General features: G+C 39.1%; 1 protein-coding gene across 1 annotated transcript; it reads right to left on the bottom strand.

Moving 5' to 3' along the window:
- Positions 1-1653: 1653 nt before the first annotated feature.
- hoxc13a (homeobox C13a) lies at positions 1654-5189 on the bottom strand (the record flags this gene model as incomplete). Its single annotated transcript, XM_080444679.1, has 2 exons — positions 1654-1916; positions 4529-5189. 2 exons carry the CDS (start codon positions 5187-5189, stop codon positions 1654-1656), a joined length of 924 nt encoding a protein of 307 aa, XP_080300805.1.
- Between the last annotated feature and the right edge of the window lie 13058 nt (positions 5190-18247).

The following is an 18247-nucleotide window of genomic DNA, read 5'->3' on the forward strand; positions in this document are numbered from 1 at the left end:
AGAGCAACCTTTCGCACTGCAATCATGTGCCTGTTAATTGACATCTGACATAGAATTCAACCAGGATAAAGAATCAAAATTGTGTATAGTGAGCATGGTGGGATTTGGAAAACTGCACGGATGTAACCTACCTTCTTACCTGGGCGGACATTTTGACTTGGTTTCCCTGCCCTGGCACCTGGAAAAGGCATCTCTACAAATATAGCCTAGGCTAATAGCGGATAGTGGATACCAATCAATCTTCTGATCAACCATTATACTATAGAAAAGACAATAATTTGCTTTGTCGCTCTTGCAGCTTCCTGCAGACTACACATTTTGCTGCTGATAACCAAGTTAAATGTTACAAGACGTTATCACGGTGTCCATCGCATCGATCTACCCGCCCTGGGTGCCACATGCAGCCACCAGCCCTTTCTGGAATTATTATATCAATTCTGATACACTATGTGAGGTATAATAATAACTTGAAAACATATTTTTTACATTCACTCACAAGTTAACCGGAACGGCACCAGCACCCAGTACCACTCACACTAGGTGCACTTACGGGCCTATACCCACAGAGAAATGGCGATAACGGGTAGGCTGTCTATTAATAGGCTGTAATACTTGCTAAAATGAAAGGAAATCCTACAAGCAGGCAATGTAATTGATTGAAATGTTTGATCATTTTCATAGTCATTATTTATTTATGAAACACGTTACCAGTACGTAATTCAACACCACAATACAGTTCACATACTGCACGAAAAGTAGAAGGTACAGACTGCTTACAAGGCGTGTCATCAGATCAAAATGCTATACACTAACAAAGAACAAAATCAATCGATTGTGCATTTATGTGTAATACTCACTGACTTTAATTGTTTACAATCATTCCAGTTGCATGACAGAATTATCCTTCACGGACAAAGGAAAACATACAGGTTTTTGAGAGTCCAATTTACAGTCCTGTCATACTAGTGAATATGAATTAAATAATAATGGCATTGCACTGTACAGATTAACAACAATAGCAGCCTTGTGTTTACCCTAGGCTTAACAAAAAAACATATCCCACAAACATAGCTTTTTGAAATTTTGGCAGGCATACTGAACAAAAAAAGGTGTCAGATGTCCCACAGACTTTTCGGAGAGTTCTGGCTTGAGGATGCAGAACACCGAGTTCAAGTTCTTGTTCTCCCTGACCAATTCATATCCATATGGAAATTATCTTTCTTAAAAATGTCATCATGTAAACCGTATAACCTCGGTTCGGGTCTGCCTGTTGCAAGTCTTGGAAATGTCATCAGTCCTCTTGAGATTGGCTTGAGAAAAAAAAATGAAAGGAAAAAAAACACGCAATACTTGTGTCTTTGAAATACAGATATCATTTTAAATATTATATATTTATATATGTACATTCATATAAAACAAATGTGAAGTGAATTCTCAATATTTTCACAGTTTTTAGAGCATAATCTCTAAACTGAAAACAGGGGCGTGGTGGCGGCGGAGAGAGGCGTCGATGAACTTAAATAAAAAGAAAACGGCTGAAATGTTCTTCAGCCAGGATTTTCAGTAAGAGGTAAATATATGGCGTTATGTGTCGTTGTTTTTTTGGGAAGATGTTATCAATCAGCTGCAGCGTCGAGGAGTTCGGGGCATCCATCAAGTAGTGTGCATGTGATTGGAAGGAGTCTTCGATTTACTGACAAACTTCTTCTCCTTGACTCGCCGGTTCTGAAACCAAATGGTCACTTGACGCTCTGAGAGGTTGGTGCCGGCCGAGATGCGCCTCCGCTTGTCTTTGGTGATGAACTTGCTCGCTGCGTACTCTTTCTCCAGTTCCTTCAGCTGAAGCTTAGTGTAGGGAACACGTTTCTTTCGCCCACGACGATAACTGCTGACCTCAGGCTGCAGTGGGACGACATCTGAAAAAACAAAACAAAGAGGAAATCGTTAGACGACTACGTAATAATAAAACATGCCAAAACATTATCTGGTCGTTTTAGAAATGTAATGGGCTTGTGTGGCCTGAACAAATTGAAACATTGTGGTACAACGAGGTTTTAAAATATACTATCGAGTGGCGTGCTCTTGAATATATCGAATAAGGTACACGCAAAATAGTTTTAGTTATGAGTTATGGAGGGGTGTGTGTGTGTGTGTGTGTGTGTGTGTGTGTGTGTGTGTGTGTGTGTGTGTGTGTGTGTGTGTGTGTGTGTTACAATCAAGATCTCAGGTGTATGCACCTGCTGAAATGTCGCAACACCAAGTATTTCCCCTTATAACTTATGAAAAGGGCTTTCATGATATAGCCTATTTTATGCAATCTTCAAAATTGCGACGGGCTAATTTGTAATGAACTATTTATACATGGGCATTCAAAACAAGATTTGAATCTAAACGTCAATGTCAAGTTTCAGCAATGGTCTTAATATTCCTACAGGTCATTTCATAAAATCTCTTGGTGGAATCCTAAAAAAATATCATAGATCCATTGTTATACGAAAGCTAAGTGAATTAAAAGCCATGGTTAAAACATTCAGAATGTGAGAATGTGAAAGTATCAAGTCGTTAGATGAAGCTGTGTTTTAACACTGTGCGGGTGTATAACAACTCTAAAGATGGAAGATGGCCTGCTGAGTTACGCCTGTCTGAAAAAATCAAATCCTGACAGTTAAAATGACAACGGGGGGAGTGACAATTCTTCGGTATTCTATTGGTTCAACATTAAAGTTGCCTATGTTTTTTCTTCTTCCTGTACTACAAACTAAAACTGTACATATTCTTCTGAAATAAGAACTGAGAATAAAATGTACACTATTGAGATATATGTGCAATTGTGCATTGCGATTAGGCTACTGCTCAAAACTTCTGATGCCCTTCTAAACAGTTTTTCTTTCTTCCTCCTCAACTTTGAACCTTGTTTGTTTAATGTAGGGAAGCATTGCTGTCAGTTATAGTCCAAGGTTTGGGAATTGAACATTTAGTTAAAACAACAAAGCTCTGTGCAAGCTAGTCAACGAGAAACATGACAGGACAAGTTAGCTACCTTGGGAATTGATAATACCCTGTGAGACACAGAAGTGTTGTTTTTTCCTCCTATACTTACTTAGGCTACTAGCAGATATGTTCAAGTTCAGCGTGATAAACAATTCCTTATGGCCCTTGAATATATTAGGACTATTCATTCGGGACAATGGATATTCAACAGAACAGTGAAATTCCCGTTATTTCCCCCAACATTTTGCAGTTATGGGCACAGAAAAACGGAGGTTATAATCAAGTTATTGTTCAATTCTGCTTCTAAAGATGAAAGTGTGTGTGTGTGTGTGTGTGTGTGTGTGTGTGTGTGTGTGTGTGTGTGTGTGTGTGTGTGTGTGTGTGTGTGTGTGTGTGTGTATGTGTATGTGTGTGTGTGCGCACGCGCGAGCGAGCGAGCGTTGCGTGGCTGTGTTTTCATGCGTGTGCACGCGTGTTTGGGTGCGTGCCCGTGCTTGCGTGGCTCGTTCTTGCGTGTTTTCAACATAAAAGCGGGCCAAAACGCCGTGAATGAAGGTAAGGAAACGGCTGAGAATATCCGTATCCCGAATACACATACCTACAAATTGCATACAGATTATAAACCCGTGTGGTAAAGAAGGCAGCCTAGTAAACACTCTGTAAACAGCATACTGGTCGGGCCCCATGTATCCTTTATCATGGTATGCCAGATTAGATAGTGAAGATACAAGCACAATTAAAAAAGATATGCTCTCATCATGCAACATTTATATAACGGGGTGTTGAAGTATATACAGTAAATGTAAATGTCACAAACTAATCCAAACGTAGCAGCGTATGCAAAATTCTCTGGACACATTGCAGAATGCTGCTGACAAAGATTCTGAGATTTATTGGCGCAATCCTACGACAGTAGCCGCCTCGTTATATTATCATATAGGGGGCAAAGGTATGCAGTGGTGCTCCTTTATTTTCTACCTGACTAAGTGACTGGGACACCGCTGCATTCATCATATGACTTCAAAAGAACAATGCCGAAAGCTAGTGTTGCTGAATTTATATTAACCGTTAAGTGACCAGCACCAGCACCATACATCAGAGAGACATAGGCTATCAAGCCACACTGTTACAGATTTCATCTTTAAGTATATGCTTTGGATGTTTTAAGGTCGAGTCTGGACTCGACCTTAAACATCCGAGGACAAGACATTGTTTTTAATCGCAACCACACGTTGTAGCCCATAAAAACCCTATGATAAAGCATGAACATTGACAGTTGAATGCTGAATTGACAGTTATTCTTCTACAAACGCCCTTCACACATTTAAGTTAAAATATGCATCTCAACATAAAGAACATCTTATATTAAGCAATGCCATTTAAAAACAAGTCAATATTTGCATAAACAATTGACATAGGCTGCTTTATGTCATGGCATGCTATAGATGTAAATAAAGCAATTGGTTAACATATTTTCAATAAAAATTACAGTAAAATAATGATATATGCATATATAATACATATTGAATATATATACCTGGAAATGGTGATTTCCAAAGATGAGTTGATTGCGTCTGTTCTTTGGAACAGTACACCTGCCCATCCCAACCATTGGAGAGAGCCCAGTGCTGATAGCCCTCCATTGGAATCAAGGCGTCGTGCCGGGGTTCGGGATGACTGATACTGGGTACCACCGAAACATCGAGGTATCCCGGAACGCCTTGATAGGAGCTGGCAAAACTTGGATAGAAAGCGAACTCTTTCGCCCTGCTAGATAGTTCTTCTGTGGGCAACGCTGTGCTTTGCTCGGCATATTTCTCTCCAGGGTGATACGAGCAAGGCTTCTGCTGCAAGTTCACGTTGTGCGAATGCGATAATCTACAACCGTAATAAGGGTTTCCAAATGGATAACCATAGCTCAAAGATGCACTCGATGAGGTTTGGGGTGCGGGGCACTGTCGGCCGGTGTCTGGGGAAGAAATATCCGAGTAGACGGAGCCCTGGTGGGTCGCTATGCTGCCAGAATGTCGTCCCAGCGCGGGGTGCGACATCAGGTCCCTGCAGTGGGTCGCAGGGCAATTGCCGCTCAGTCCCTCCATTGTTTGGTTTTTATTCTGATTATTTTCATTCGGGCTTTTTTCATAAACGTACATCAAGGTGTCCGCCCAGCGTGGATGCAGAACCAGCGAAGTCGTCATATCAGGGGCTGCCGATGCTTTTTAAAAGTCGACTACTCCAAGACGGACACCTCATTTCCAACTACATTTTACGCAAGCGCATGCGCACACGAGACCCGTGTGTCCAGTTCATTAAGGATCTGGCACGTGATATGCTAACAAGTCCTACGAGATTGGGCTAGTGGAGTGGGGGCAGAACAGCCCTTTAAAGAACCACTACCTCACATGTCACTGCTTTTTCCTGAGAATACCGAGTCATATCATTGGCTAAAATCACATACAGGAACATCCTTAAAGGGGAGTGTGGATACCTCCAAGATTGGGAAACGAAAATAATGTGAAATTTGGCCGACTATTAGGACTACCAGTGGATGACAAACTATAATAGCCTAATATATATGGAAACATGGAAAATATGTGTTCTGATTTTGCTCAGTAAATGCAACTTGCTTTAGCCAATATACGGCTATACCCATGAAGAGTATAAATATGACTTGCATAAGCATAATGCTTATTTGCCAAGATTAAAACATTATATCTATCTTCGTGTGTGTGTGTGTTTGTCTGTGAGAAATTATATATATATATATATATATATATATATATATATATATATATATATATATATATATATATATGATTGTAATGACTGCCACAGAACAATTGATTTAACAGGATGGGAGATTTCCCTGTTTCAGATGTAATGATAAGCTATTTTTATAATAGAATATGTGATATATATACGGGACCCTCAGAGCTGTAAGCACGTATAGGCTATTTAGAGATACCATACAAGATACCTAGTCATGTACACCATTTTTTATTTTAATCATGTGTAGGTAAATATCTATATTATTTGAATCCGTACACAAAGTGTTGAATGACTCATTCGAATAGATAATAATAGGCAATGTTATTTATAACCTACAGATACCGGTAAATGCTTTTTTCATTTCCCCGACATTTTACTTGCGTTTACGTCTAGCCCAAGAAAGTATTTCAATTTTTTCATTACTCTTCGACACGCCAAATACTAACCAATTTAACATTGTCATCCAAGTAATAATAATAATTTAAAAAAAAAGTCCATAAGCCATTCAGGTCAAATAACTAGTCTATAGGCTACAAGTTGATATTTATAACAACGTTCATTACGTTTCACGTGTCACCAAATACTTCTTTATTGTGAATGAATCAAGACTCGCTGTTATCCCACCGATTAAGCCCACATGAGTAGATGAGGGTTGCAGGTATACTATTTACTGTGTCACATTACCTTTCAGACAGGAGACCGTGTGTGCCATCTTTAATGCACCGCTATAATCACATCACAACAATCGTAAGTAGACCCACATCGTAGCCGACAACAGGTTATGTAGCCCTACCAGTAGAACCGCAGTGTTTGGGATGAAAATGTTGTGGTTTTGGTTCGACCATTATAGGCTACTTCATGCTGCGCACAGGCCCAGTTGCCTTTTCAATGATAATTTGAGAGTGAGACCTAAAACAATAAACATATTCGGCAGGATGCTCCGTTTCACTATATGGACAATATTCATTCTTATCACTCCCGTGGATGGAGGCTATAAGTGCAGAACAAGAGACTATTTTCACACACTGACTGCATGTGTCAAGTCTATACGTTGTTAAATTAAACATTGGAGCAAACGTATTTTCCTTTGGAACCCTCCACCCACTATGCCTATAGGCCTATTTCACACGTTTGTCATTGACTTTTTGACGGGTCCAACTAATCTGAAAACAGCAAACGGGAATATTTGTCATTTTAGCCTAATTAGCAGTTTTTGAACCCAACAATCAAATTAGAATTGCTAGTTTAAAAAGCCCTTCATTGTACAATATGCTACTTTAGTAATATGTTCTGTTTATTCGTAGCATTCGTAGCATTTTCAACCCTACGAATGTACATGAAATCCTACGAATGTACAAAAAAAATCCTACGACTGAGTTAGAGACCTTACCGCTGGGATAGGCTCACAGAATATCTATAAAATAAGGCTACCTTTTCTGTGATGTGTACCCTATGACTCACCCATAAACTACGCTAGCACTTCTGCTAAAAGGCTGCCTGGTTTATCAACATTTTTTGGACTGTTCACTTTGGCTTCGAAATAGTTAGACCATTGTTATTTGTATACTCCAAGTACACACAGCACGAGGGAAGCTGACCACTGTCCCTCCTCGGGACAGAGACTAGCTCTTTTGTCTCACGGAAATTACAACTATGGAAGAAGGGCTCTTCCAACACGGCAGCTGCACGGAAGTCCAAGGTCAAGGTAAAAAAACGCAGACAAACAGGGTCGTAATCAGAGTCTAGACAGACAAGAATGAACTTCACACTAGAGTATGCATGTAAACTAGCTGTAATTTAGAAGACCCTTACTCTAAAATATCTGTTGTGTGTGCTAAGTATAAGAGGGCAAGCGTTCCAAGTAATCTGCTGTTTTGTTTTTAAAGGACTAGGAACTGCATGCGTTTGGAGCGGGAGGAAAGAGACGCTCCTTCACAACATACAATTCCATGAAGCCTGAAAACGTATAGGGTAGCCTACTGCAGTGTACTAAGGTGTTTACTGTAATCTACAGACAGTGTTAGTGTGTTATATACGCACTGGTAACCAATACGTTATTACGTCCCAACTTGAAATATTAGATATTTCGCAAAACCATGGCCATGGGAAAAATTGATGTCAAAGTGATGAGCATTTCTTCAACTCGTCATGTAAGCTATATGGTCAATTAGACGCCAAGTGAGAGAGAAACCAAACGTAATGACACTTTGAAAAGAATGACTTCAGGTTACAATGTGCTGCAATAGCCATAATGAGACCATTATGCATGAGATGGTTTCCATCAAAAGCTTCCGAAATAACAAATGCAAAGTCACTAATTGGACGAAATGCTATAAGGGAGAATACACACTCAAGCAAAAGCTGAACTAAATGAATGGCCACCTCAATTAAGGGATACTACGTGCAACATATTGCATTTCAAGGAATGTGTTGTGCATTTCGTTATTAGCTTTTGGAATGGTTTCTAGAATACCATCCAAAACAAACACAGATTGATGTAAAATATTTAACCATCATGGCGCATCTCTTCCACTGCACTACGCAATGCCAGGAATCAAAGTAGCCTACTCCAAAACCACATTCATGGAAGTTATGAGATTTTGGCACACACGATGTAAGTTAACGCACAATGAGTGTGGACGTTTTAAAGTTCTGGTTCTTTATTTTTTATTTTTTAAACCTTGTGTGCATGAATTAAGGGTATGTCAAATAACTTGTGCATAGATCATTAACGATCTGGACTAAAGATTTAAAAAAGGAACTGTAGGCACAGATTCTCTTCAATCAAAATGAAACTATGTCTATTTGTCGTCTCTGTATAAACACAGCCACTTGAAAATGAAATAAACCTGTTACGCAACAATGCAGACATACACTTTTACATTTGGTATATATGTTTAGCTGACTCTGTGTCAATCAATTTGAGTTTTTCGATGTGTGTGTGTGTGTGTGTGTGTGTGTGTGTGTGTGTGTGTGTGTGTGCGTGTGTGTGTGTGTGTGTGTGCGTGTGTGTGTGTGTGTGTGTGTGTGTGTGTGTGTGTGCCCCCCTAGTCTACCATCATGTTTCCTTTCTGCAGTATAGGACTCTTGTTTGAGCTTAGTATCTAAACAAAGTTTTCACCGTCAAAGTTATAAGTAAGTCGTCAGCGAAGTTTTACTTTCACGTATGCCTGTTTTTCCAATGCAGCAGCGTTAAGAAAAATACAAAAACTCGCAATAGGCAACGAGACGCATTATTTTCATGCCAAAAATTAAACTGATTCATTCATTCATCAATAAGGAAATGAAAAGAGCCTTTAAACAATGTGGCTTCCTCGGCACATTTTGATGGAAGCTGAAGCATATATATACGCAGCATCACGACTTTTGCATTGCTTGACATAACCAAGTCAAGACCTGAGGATGTTTGTTGTGACATACACAATATATGCATAATACGTATTTTAATTTCAAGTCACTTATACCTAGTGATTACATTCACATGAGCCCAGGGTTCAGTGTAGATCATACAAATAAGCAACGACTGTCCCAAGCAGGCCCAGTCAGTTTGACTGGGAGGTTGGGGGGAGTGGTTGGGGCTCTGGGTACCAGCCTGTCAACCCCCACAAATGCGATGCCTACCTGGTTTCCGTTCTCAGGAACTGGCTAAAATAGGCCCCTCAACTTATTGTAACAGGCATCCCCCCCAAGTCTGGTCTCCTATAGCAATAGCATACATATCAATAAAAGAAAACGTTTCCAACTCAATCTCACCGGTTTTGAGAGAAACGAAATGGCCCCGACGGATACGATGTTAGAAGTATACCGTTGCATAGGGATCCAGGAATGCATTGATAGAGTTTGCAGGTAGAGTATATATGCGCCATGTCCAAACCAGGCTGGAGTGAGTCTATGCGACACTGCGTGCTGACAAGAGAGCTTTTTGCTTTGCCCTGCATGCATGGGACCAAATCATTTCGTGCATCTATCTTCTGGGAATCTTTGGGGTGTATGGCTTAATTAATTCACCAATTAACTTTTGGTCAAGTCTAAATTCTAAAACGATGTTAAATGCAGGGTATCACATTACAAAATATCGATTGTTGAACCAAATGTTAAATTAGCATATCATAAAACCTAGATGAAATAACGCCTGGTCTTATTTAAATCCTTAGACTAATTGAATGGACCAAAATCAAACTGTATGCATGCATAGTACGTAAATCTCACAGTAAATCAGGATTGATCGACGTCTGTGGCTCCACATTAATGTGTAAGTTAAGCACGCGAGTCATGAGTTTCTCTTATTAGACGCAATTCTAAAACACAAGTCAAAACAACTCATGCAACATTCCGACAGACTTCTGTTTGTGCGTAAAAAGGTCGGTTTTTGGTCCATCGAGGTCGCTTGTTTGCTGGACAGTATGCACTTGCGTGTGTGTGTGTGTGTGTGTGTGTGTGTGTGTGTGTGTGTGTGTGTGTGTGTGTGTGTGTGTGTGTGTGTGTGTGTGTGTGTGTGTGTGTGTGTGTGTGTGTGTGTGTGTGTGTGTGTGCACGCGCTCGTGCACTCTTAAGGATAGCGTGCGGAAACTAGCCTTCTACTTATGTGAAAATACCTCATTTTTTTATGCTATAAAACCATAACTTTTTTTCCCTCTCTCCACATCTCACCCATGTCTGTTGATGATTTCCTACTCATGCCGACATTGTGTTATATGACAAAATGTGGGTATAATCGTAAACATCAAGTCCAAATATCAGGGCAGAAGTCGGCATGCAATTTTGTGGTGAAAAATGCTAAAAAACAAAATATTAGCGGAAATGAATACACAGAAAATCCAGAAACTAGTACATTAATAGGCTGTCGCTTCACGGCGGGAAAGGTCCTTATACGGGAAATATACATCCGTTCTCACGCGTGCACATGCTCGTGCACACGCCTTACAATGTTGGAAGGCTAAAATAATAATAATAAATACATATTTTATTTTACTATTCCACATAGGCTACAGCATAGCATACGATACACCAATTTCCACACCCATACTTTTAGAATTTCTGAAAATATAGCCTGATAGTTGGCAATTAGCACAGGCAAGTTGAAACAAAACACAAGACCCAGACTATGCAATCGTTTCTGCACACGTCCATTGATAACTGTTACAGAAGTGAACTAAAATAGCCTAGTATGTAGCTATGTGTTTGCCAGCAGGCACATTCAAAATACACCTAACTGAAGCAATGTGTCGGCATGCCTAAAACAAAGTGAAGAGAAAATGAAAGAAGTCAATTTCATTTATACAGCACATTTCATACAAACTAATGCTGTGATTTATAATAAAATCAAAAAAATACAAAGTTTATATATAAAACATATCAAACAATAATCTAAATATTAATTTGGGATGCTGTTAGGGTGTGAAAAAGACTTGTTGCTGCACACTTTGGTCTATAATTTCTTCCTTTATTTCAGCAATTCGGATAAAGCATTATAATATGAACATAGGAGAGAGAGGATGGTTCACGTGCTTGTGAGTTGACCGCAGCATTATAAAACCAAGTCAGCGAGGGCCACACCTATGTCTACGCACGCATATAGGCAAGGAGCACAGATTGACAGCACTACCAGGAGAAAGTGAATTTACCAAATACTTTAACGGCTGTAAATATGTGGTTAGCCTGCATGTGGAGTTATTCATATAAGCTGCTTGTTTACTTGCACCGTTGATCATAGATCCGTGCCATTCTTGGGGGACACAGGGCAAGATGACAATTAGACATGAGCCAATTGTAAAAATATAAGCTACTGTGTAGTGTAGGTTTTCATTATTTGGTGAAACATTGGATACATTTTTTTTTTAATCGACCTAGCCTGATGAAGTTTAAGCCTGTATACAAAATAACGCACGTTCGTACAATTTGACGGATATTAACACTGCAATACCTATTAAACAGAAACGCGTGGGTTACTTTTAGCTGTGGCTAAACGCTGACTCGATCATGTTTTAAGCCAAAAATATATTCTGCAGCCCAAATATAAGCTTGGAATTCGGTTGATTTGTCTCTTGATTTCAAATGAGACAAAAACCATCTCAAATTCACTAAAGCTGAATAAGACAACGCACCGGCAGATTATGATATGGCATTTATCAATGAGAACAGATCAAATCAGATCAAATGGCTAAGTTGTATGGTCCAAGTACTATGCGTTTCATCCTAACCTAGCCATTTGATGTTATGTTATAGGCCTACTGTGGCGCGAATTCATTTATTGTCTAAAAGGGTCAAAATTTTCGATGTGCCAAACTCGCTTTTATTGTTGCAAAAACGTGCCACAAAAGTTGAGTCTTATTTTACTGTCCAAATGTATAGGAAAAATATACACTCGCAAAAAAAACAAGGAAAGAAACAAAAACAAAACCACAGTTGGACACGTCTAGTCGGAAGTCCAAGTTCAAGTTAAAAGAGGCGGACGCCGACTCTGTCCAGACAGCAAAACAAAAGACAGACACGTCACAGCGCGCCTTCAAGGTGCAAGTCTCCAACATGCAGCCTTCCAGTTGCTTTGTTGTGTGATTTGGAGTTCGTTTTTTGGTGTTTGTCTATCATATCTCAGGATATGCCTAGCCTACAATAAATCAATCAATCAATGAGCTCACATGAAGGTTCATTTCAGAGTGACGTTGGAATTTGTCATAGACCTAATTCCAGCCATCGCCCTAAGATAATTGAGGGTCTAAATATCGGATTGTAGGAAATGCGTCCTGCGGAAATATTTTGCAAGAAAAGAAAGAAAGATCTGCACGACAACGACGATCATGACGTGTGGGTTCTGCTACCGAAAATTAAGACCAAATTCATTCACCAAACAACTTGGCCTACAACCTAATCATCACAATTGAGCAAAAATAGTTGTCTAATTACATATGAGAAGTATTTGAAGATATTTCTACGCACATTATACCAATTAGTATAGCACTAACGTTTATTAAAGACATTCAAACGTGGTTTAATCTTCCTGGGGCCGCCCGTTTTGAGTAAATATTTCCAAGGAACTTGGATTTCCTGCATGTGTGCTCTGCAGGGTGTAACAGTTAAACCTATCGCCCTCCAAATTGTGCACATAGACTAGTATGTTAAATATATTTCTGGGAGTTGTATATAGCATTGGCTCTCTAAGTGGGGTCCGGGGACCACCAGGTGTCCTGGGGGGCAGCAAAATGTGTTAATATAGTGTATTAGCGTCACAATCATTTTAACCACTTTAACCATTTTATACTTTGACTATTCAAAAATTGCAGATATACAAGCTCATAGCGCGGCAGTGGCACCGAGTGCCATGCTATGAGCTTGTAGATCTGCTATTTTTGAAAAATCCCTGGCACAACATAAGTTTGAGATGGGGGGTCCACAGCCAAATACCATTTTGGGGGTCTTTGACATGAAAACGTTTGAGAACCACTGTTGGATATCTTATGCACGCTATTCGTGAGCTCAATGCACTTATTCTCAATTCTCAGTTACAACAGTTTGTAAATGAGCCAGCCTGACCAACTGTCGGAGAGTAGCCTATAGGCCTATGCTAGTCGTTTAAGGGCTGATGTAGGCACCATTATGAAAATATTATACGACCGTTTCATAGCAAAATGGGACACACGGAAAGTTGCATCCAAATAGCGATGCAAATAGTGTCTGACTGGTCTCTTCAGTGAAAAAAAAATGTTTTGATTATCATGTTTCTTTTGTCCCACGTGCTGTTCACGATGCTTTTGTCTGTAATCCAACTCCCTTGCTTATTAGCTATATCGCCACCATGTATCTCACCTGATGTTTTCATTACATTTAGAATGGTTGCTTTATGTACATTATTTTTTTTACTAACCTTTTTGTGGATACAACATTTATTTAGGGACTATCTTCAGTTACACACATTAGAACACAGTATTTATACGCCTAAATTGCAAGGACAGCAAGATCCGCCTCGAATATGGAGTAGACCAAAATCGACTTTATAAAGCGTATTATTTAGGCTATTCATTCTTCGTTAGCCAGAATGGAAAACGACATCTGCACATGCCTATATATGCCTGATTGGAATGGCGGGGTTTTCATGTAAAATACTGATACTGTATCCTGTAAACCATACTTTCCTGTTCACCATTTAGCAATTTCTATAAGACTTACACTAATTCCCATGCACATTTTAAGGCTAAGTGAGAGCGCACCTTCCCAGTGATCGCAAAGTAATGTTTGAATACACAGACTGCACGTTCTATAGTATTGACTAAAACGCCCAAAATGGACAAATCTTAATAATGTTTCAAGATTCAAAGATTTAAAAAAAGGACGTAAGGCTTTTTAAATGTAGCCTAAATGCATTTTTTAAAAACCCACATTAAATGGTGCTTTATAATGAAAGGATATAGCCCGATTCTACCCTCTCTTCTTCACAAAGAGTGAGTGTCTGCATGAGTGCGTCTAAAGAGGAGAGAATGCTGGCTAGACTAACCTACATTTCTGACTGACCTTGACCTTGAACAAAGTGTAACTGAAATCGACAGACGGCAGATTAGCTTGATCTCCACTTTTCACAACTAGAAATGAAACACATGTTGTTCCTATGCTATAATGTCCACAATGCTCCTGTATTATCAACATCTGGCATCGCGGTAAGTAACGCTTTAGAACATAAGTTGACAAATCTGATTCTGAATGCATTTCAAAACACTCGTTGTCGTATTCGATTTTTTTCGAGCAACCAAACTGATACGTGACATGACGCGTAGAAAAACTAAACGTGTCCCTCTTCAGACAGATTATTTCTGAAAGAACCATTTTCTATAGCTACATTTATAATTATCCAGATTAATCTGAGAGACATGAATTGCAAGAGCGCACCATGCAGCTTTGATCGCAAATTGTGACTTCACGGTCATTGGTAGAGAGAATAACGCCAATAATTGCCAACAATATTGTTTTGATATCAAAATATTTGGGGAAATAATGTAGGTCTAAGGTTTAAAAAAATGTAAATTCACTATTTAAGTAGGCATATACTTGATTATGATAGTGCTTCACAATGCAGGGACACCGTGATGCCATGTTTTGATACAGGAACAAGTAATGCAGCAATAAACCATGCAGGCGTTTCATTTCATGAAAAGTGCAGAGCAATCTAATCTGTCATCTGCCAATTTCAGTTGCACTTCATTCAATATCAAGTCAGTCAGAAATGTAGGTTTTTAGGCCTACCATGCGTTCGCCCCTCTACGTTAAATGCACTCAAACATGCATGCACGCAAACTGTGCTTTGTGAAGGAGAGAGGGTCGAATCGCCTTTCTTCAATGTTGCCAATACCTGTTGCTAAAATGCATTGCCATTCGTTATTTGGTGATGGACTTGCATGGCAAGTCTATTTGTAACAAAATAGGTTGTGAGAATTCACTGCAACATGAGTAAACTCTCCCTATAGTAGCCAACATTCTAGGCCCAACAGTTCTAATTGTTTGATTGATTCGAAATAGTTACTTTTTGATGTAATATGATCTCAGTTCAATTTATTATTTTCGTTCCAATATGAGGAAGTCGGTTTTACATCTTTGGCGGCAAAGAAAAAAAGAAAAAGAAATCCATGCATGCGTTTTTCTTTTATAGATTGAGATACTATTGGCCCATATTCAAAGACAATTATATATTGCACCAGCTGAGCATAACACGCAATTATGCGCGCTGACGTTTGTTAAGCTCTCTAGAATTATGAGATCAAGATATTTCACATAAGCCCACCTACTCGACATTGTAAGAAATCAAGACTGACTTGACTGGATTAACAAAAAAGTGAAATATTCGCAAGTATTCATATAGGCCTATTGCATACATTAGGACTAACAGTGTATGATGAATTGTCATTTTAACTATATTAGCCTACATATGAAAGTAATTTGTGTTTAACTTGGTGGCCTATAGGTATATCTGGCGTGCGTAAAAGGCGTTTGGCAGACAAGAGCCTGTCTGTCTGGGAACGACGTACAGTTTATAGCTTCAAGACTTTGGTCTGTTTGGGAATTAACCACATTCCTGTGTTTTGGTGCACTTGATATTTACTTTAAAATATCCGAAACTATAGGTATACGCGCCATGCATTGTCAATAGTGATGACGAGGAAAGTGTGAAAACGATTGATCGGTTAAATCTAAGTTGCATTGAAGGTTATAAAGTAGGAACAGCAAGCCTTCAGCTGCTATATGGTGGCTACCTGGCCTGCCCTGAGTATCAAACAAGGCACTTGTGCACCAAGGACGAAGTATATTGTGATCTTTAATGTTACTCTGTAGGTGGAAATGTTGTCTATGGATAATTGAAGAGAATGCGATGGAATAGACCAAAAATAAATAGGTTGCTTCAGCCAATGCTACAACTACCGAATAGATTAAAATATGACGAGAAACAAGAAGATTTCGAAGTTCAAGTTCAAAGTCAGTCGTCGTGTTCAGACAGCTTGGTGGACAGAAGAGACGACACCCCTCACCTCTCTCACCTCGCTCGTAAACTAAGCAGTAGTTCGCACAGAACGGGGTGCGCGATCTGACCCAACTTGCAACAAGACCTACATCAAACTTTTTAGCCACGCACGCACAAAGATCAGTTGCACGGCAACCTTATCAACTTGTCGAGAGAGCAGCTCCCAGTTTACAACTATGGGACTCTTGGAGAAGAAGAGAGCCCATGAAAAGAGCCGACTCCAATGCAGGTTTATTATAAGCGTGTGTCAATACAATACTTGCAGAGCGATGGTCTTGTTTCACTCTCAAAAGTCCACATTCTGCCATTAATCTACAAAACTGACCTTTCATTCTGCACTCATGCATCTCACTGTTTACGCGTGCGCGCGCGCATTTTGGGGACCCAGGGCATGGTCGGAATGGGTCCCATGAGCTCGAAATGAAATCTAGGGGCCCCTTCATTCGTATAAATAACAATGCTTACATCAGTTGACAACTGTGATTGTATTTCAAAACACACTCAACGTTCGGGCCAGTCGCTCTGTTGTCATATTCGATTGTTTTTCTTTTTTGTCTTTCTTTCAAGCAACTAAACTGATACACGTGACATGGCGCGTAGCAGCTAACTGAATGTGGTCTTCCAGCAGATAGACTACTTCTGAAAGAGCTATTAATCCCCTAAAGTACATTTATAATGATCCAAAATCACCTCTGAGACATGTTTATGTTCGATTTAGAGGGATATTGAAAATAAAAAACGTTATGATTCACCCCGAAGTAAGTTATTTGCAATTACAAGATAACTTAAAAAAACACGAACCCCAATTAAACTTTGAAACTTTCTATGCAAGCCCCAAGTCCTTCAGTGTATTTTATTGATTTAATTGGTGTGTTTAAAGACCTATGCGTGTTAAGATAAAAGTTGTTTTTCTCAGTGAATCTTTCTATAAAAGCCACGTAAATACAAACCAAATGTAATTTGAAATTGCAGCTCTTTTATTAACATATTCAGAAGAGTAATAGGGCGATGAAAAACCACATTCTCCAACTTTTCATCCTGCGTAGGATTTTATGGAGAGGCCAACAAAACTGCACTTCGGACCCTGCAATTCTGCTATATCACAAGAACAAATGCATTGGTGCTTTAGACCTTCAATTAATTTTCTCTTTAATTGTGTAATTAACGAGTGAAGAAGTAGTAAAATAATCTGCATCAGTAAGATATTAAATGCGTGAGGGGGTTTAACATGTGGTTGGATGCCAGTGATTTAGACACAGGGTACAAATTAATGTGCACTATCATGCTTGTCAACTGACTCAGATTTTAACCTGTTGACCACAGTGGCCAAATTATTTAATTTAAAAATAACACAGGAAGAGAAACATGTTTAAGTTACACAAATATATTAATCTATAGAGTCCTCCATTAACATCTGAATGATTCACAACAAGCACATACCACACCAGAGGCTTCACAAATGCCAACCAATAATTTGTGTAATCTTTCAGTGAGTAACAAAAACAGAATTGTAGCTTTTCCTGAGAGCCCAGTTCTATTAATTAGATACAAAAATATGTGCACCTTTATCTTACGACTTAAACTCTGAAGAGACTTCAAAAGTTTAAATAGTTGCTCATCTGTAAAAAAAAGGTATGCTCTGTAGGCCCAGAACATCAAAATCAGATTTAAATTCTTAAAAATCGTCTAATGAACCCAGTACTTTTTGATTGATTGAATATTTTATTAGGCATAAAATGTATAACAGCACAATTATATTTATAATACTTTGTCTAAAAAGGTCTGCCCGTACAGTGATTCTGGTTTGAGAATGTCTCCAATGGTCCTCAAAGAAGGTCTGCTTTAAATCTGTAGAATGTTGGATGCATCCCAGAACCGAATATTTGTTTGTGACTTTCTAAAGGGTCATAGACAACACAGAACTAATAATTGGATTAGATGAGAATAGCCAAGTTCAGATCCTATAGAGGTCTAGTGTTCAATGTG

Source organism: Gymnoscopelus braueri, assembly GCF_963280865.1.
Source record: "Gymnoscopelus braueri genome assembly, chromosome: 12".
Classification (NCBI taxonomy): domain Eukaryota; kingdom Metazoa; phylum Chordata; class Actinopteri; order Myctophiformes; family Myctophidae; genus Gymnoscopelus; species Gymnoscopelus braueri.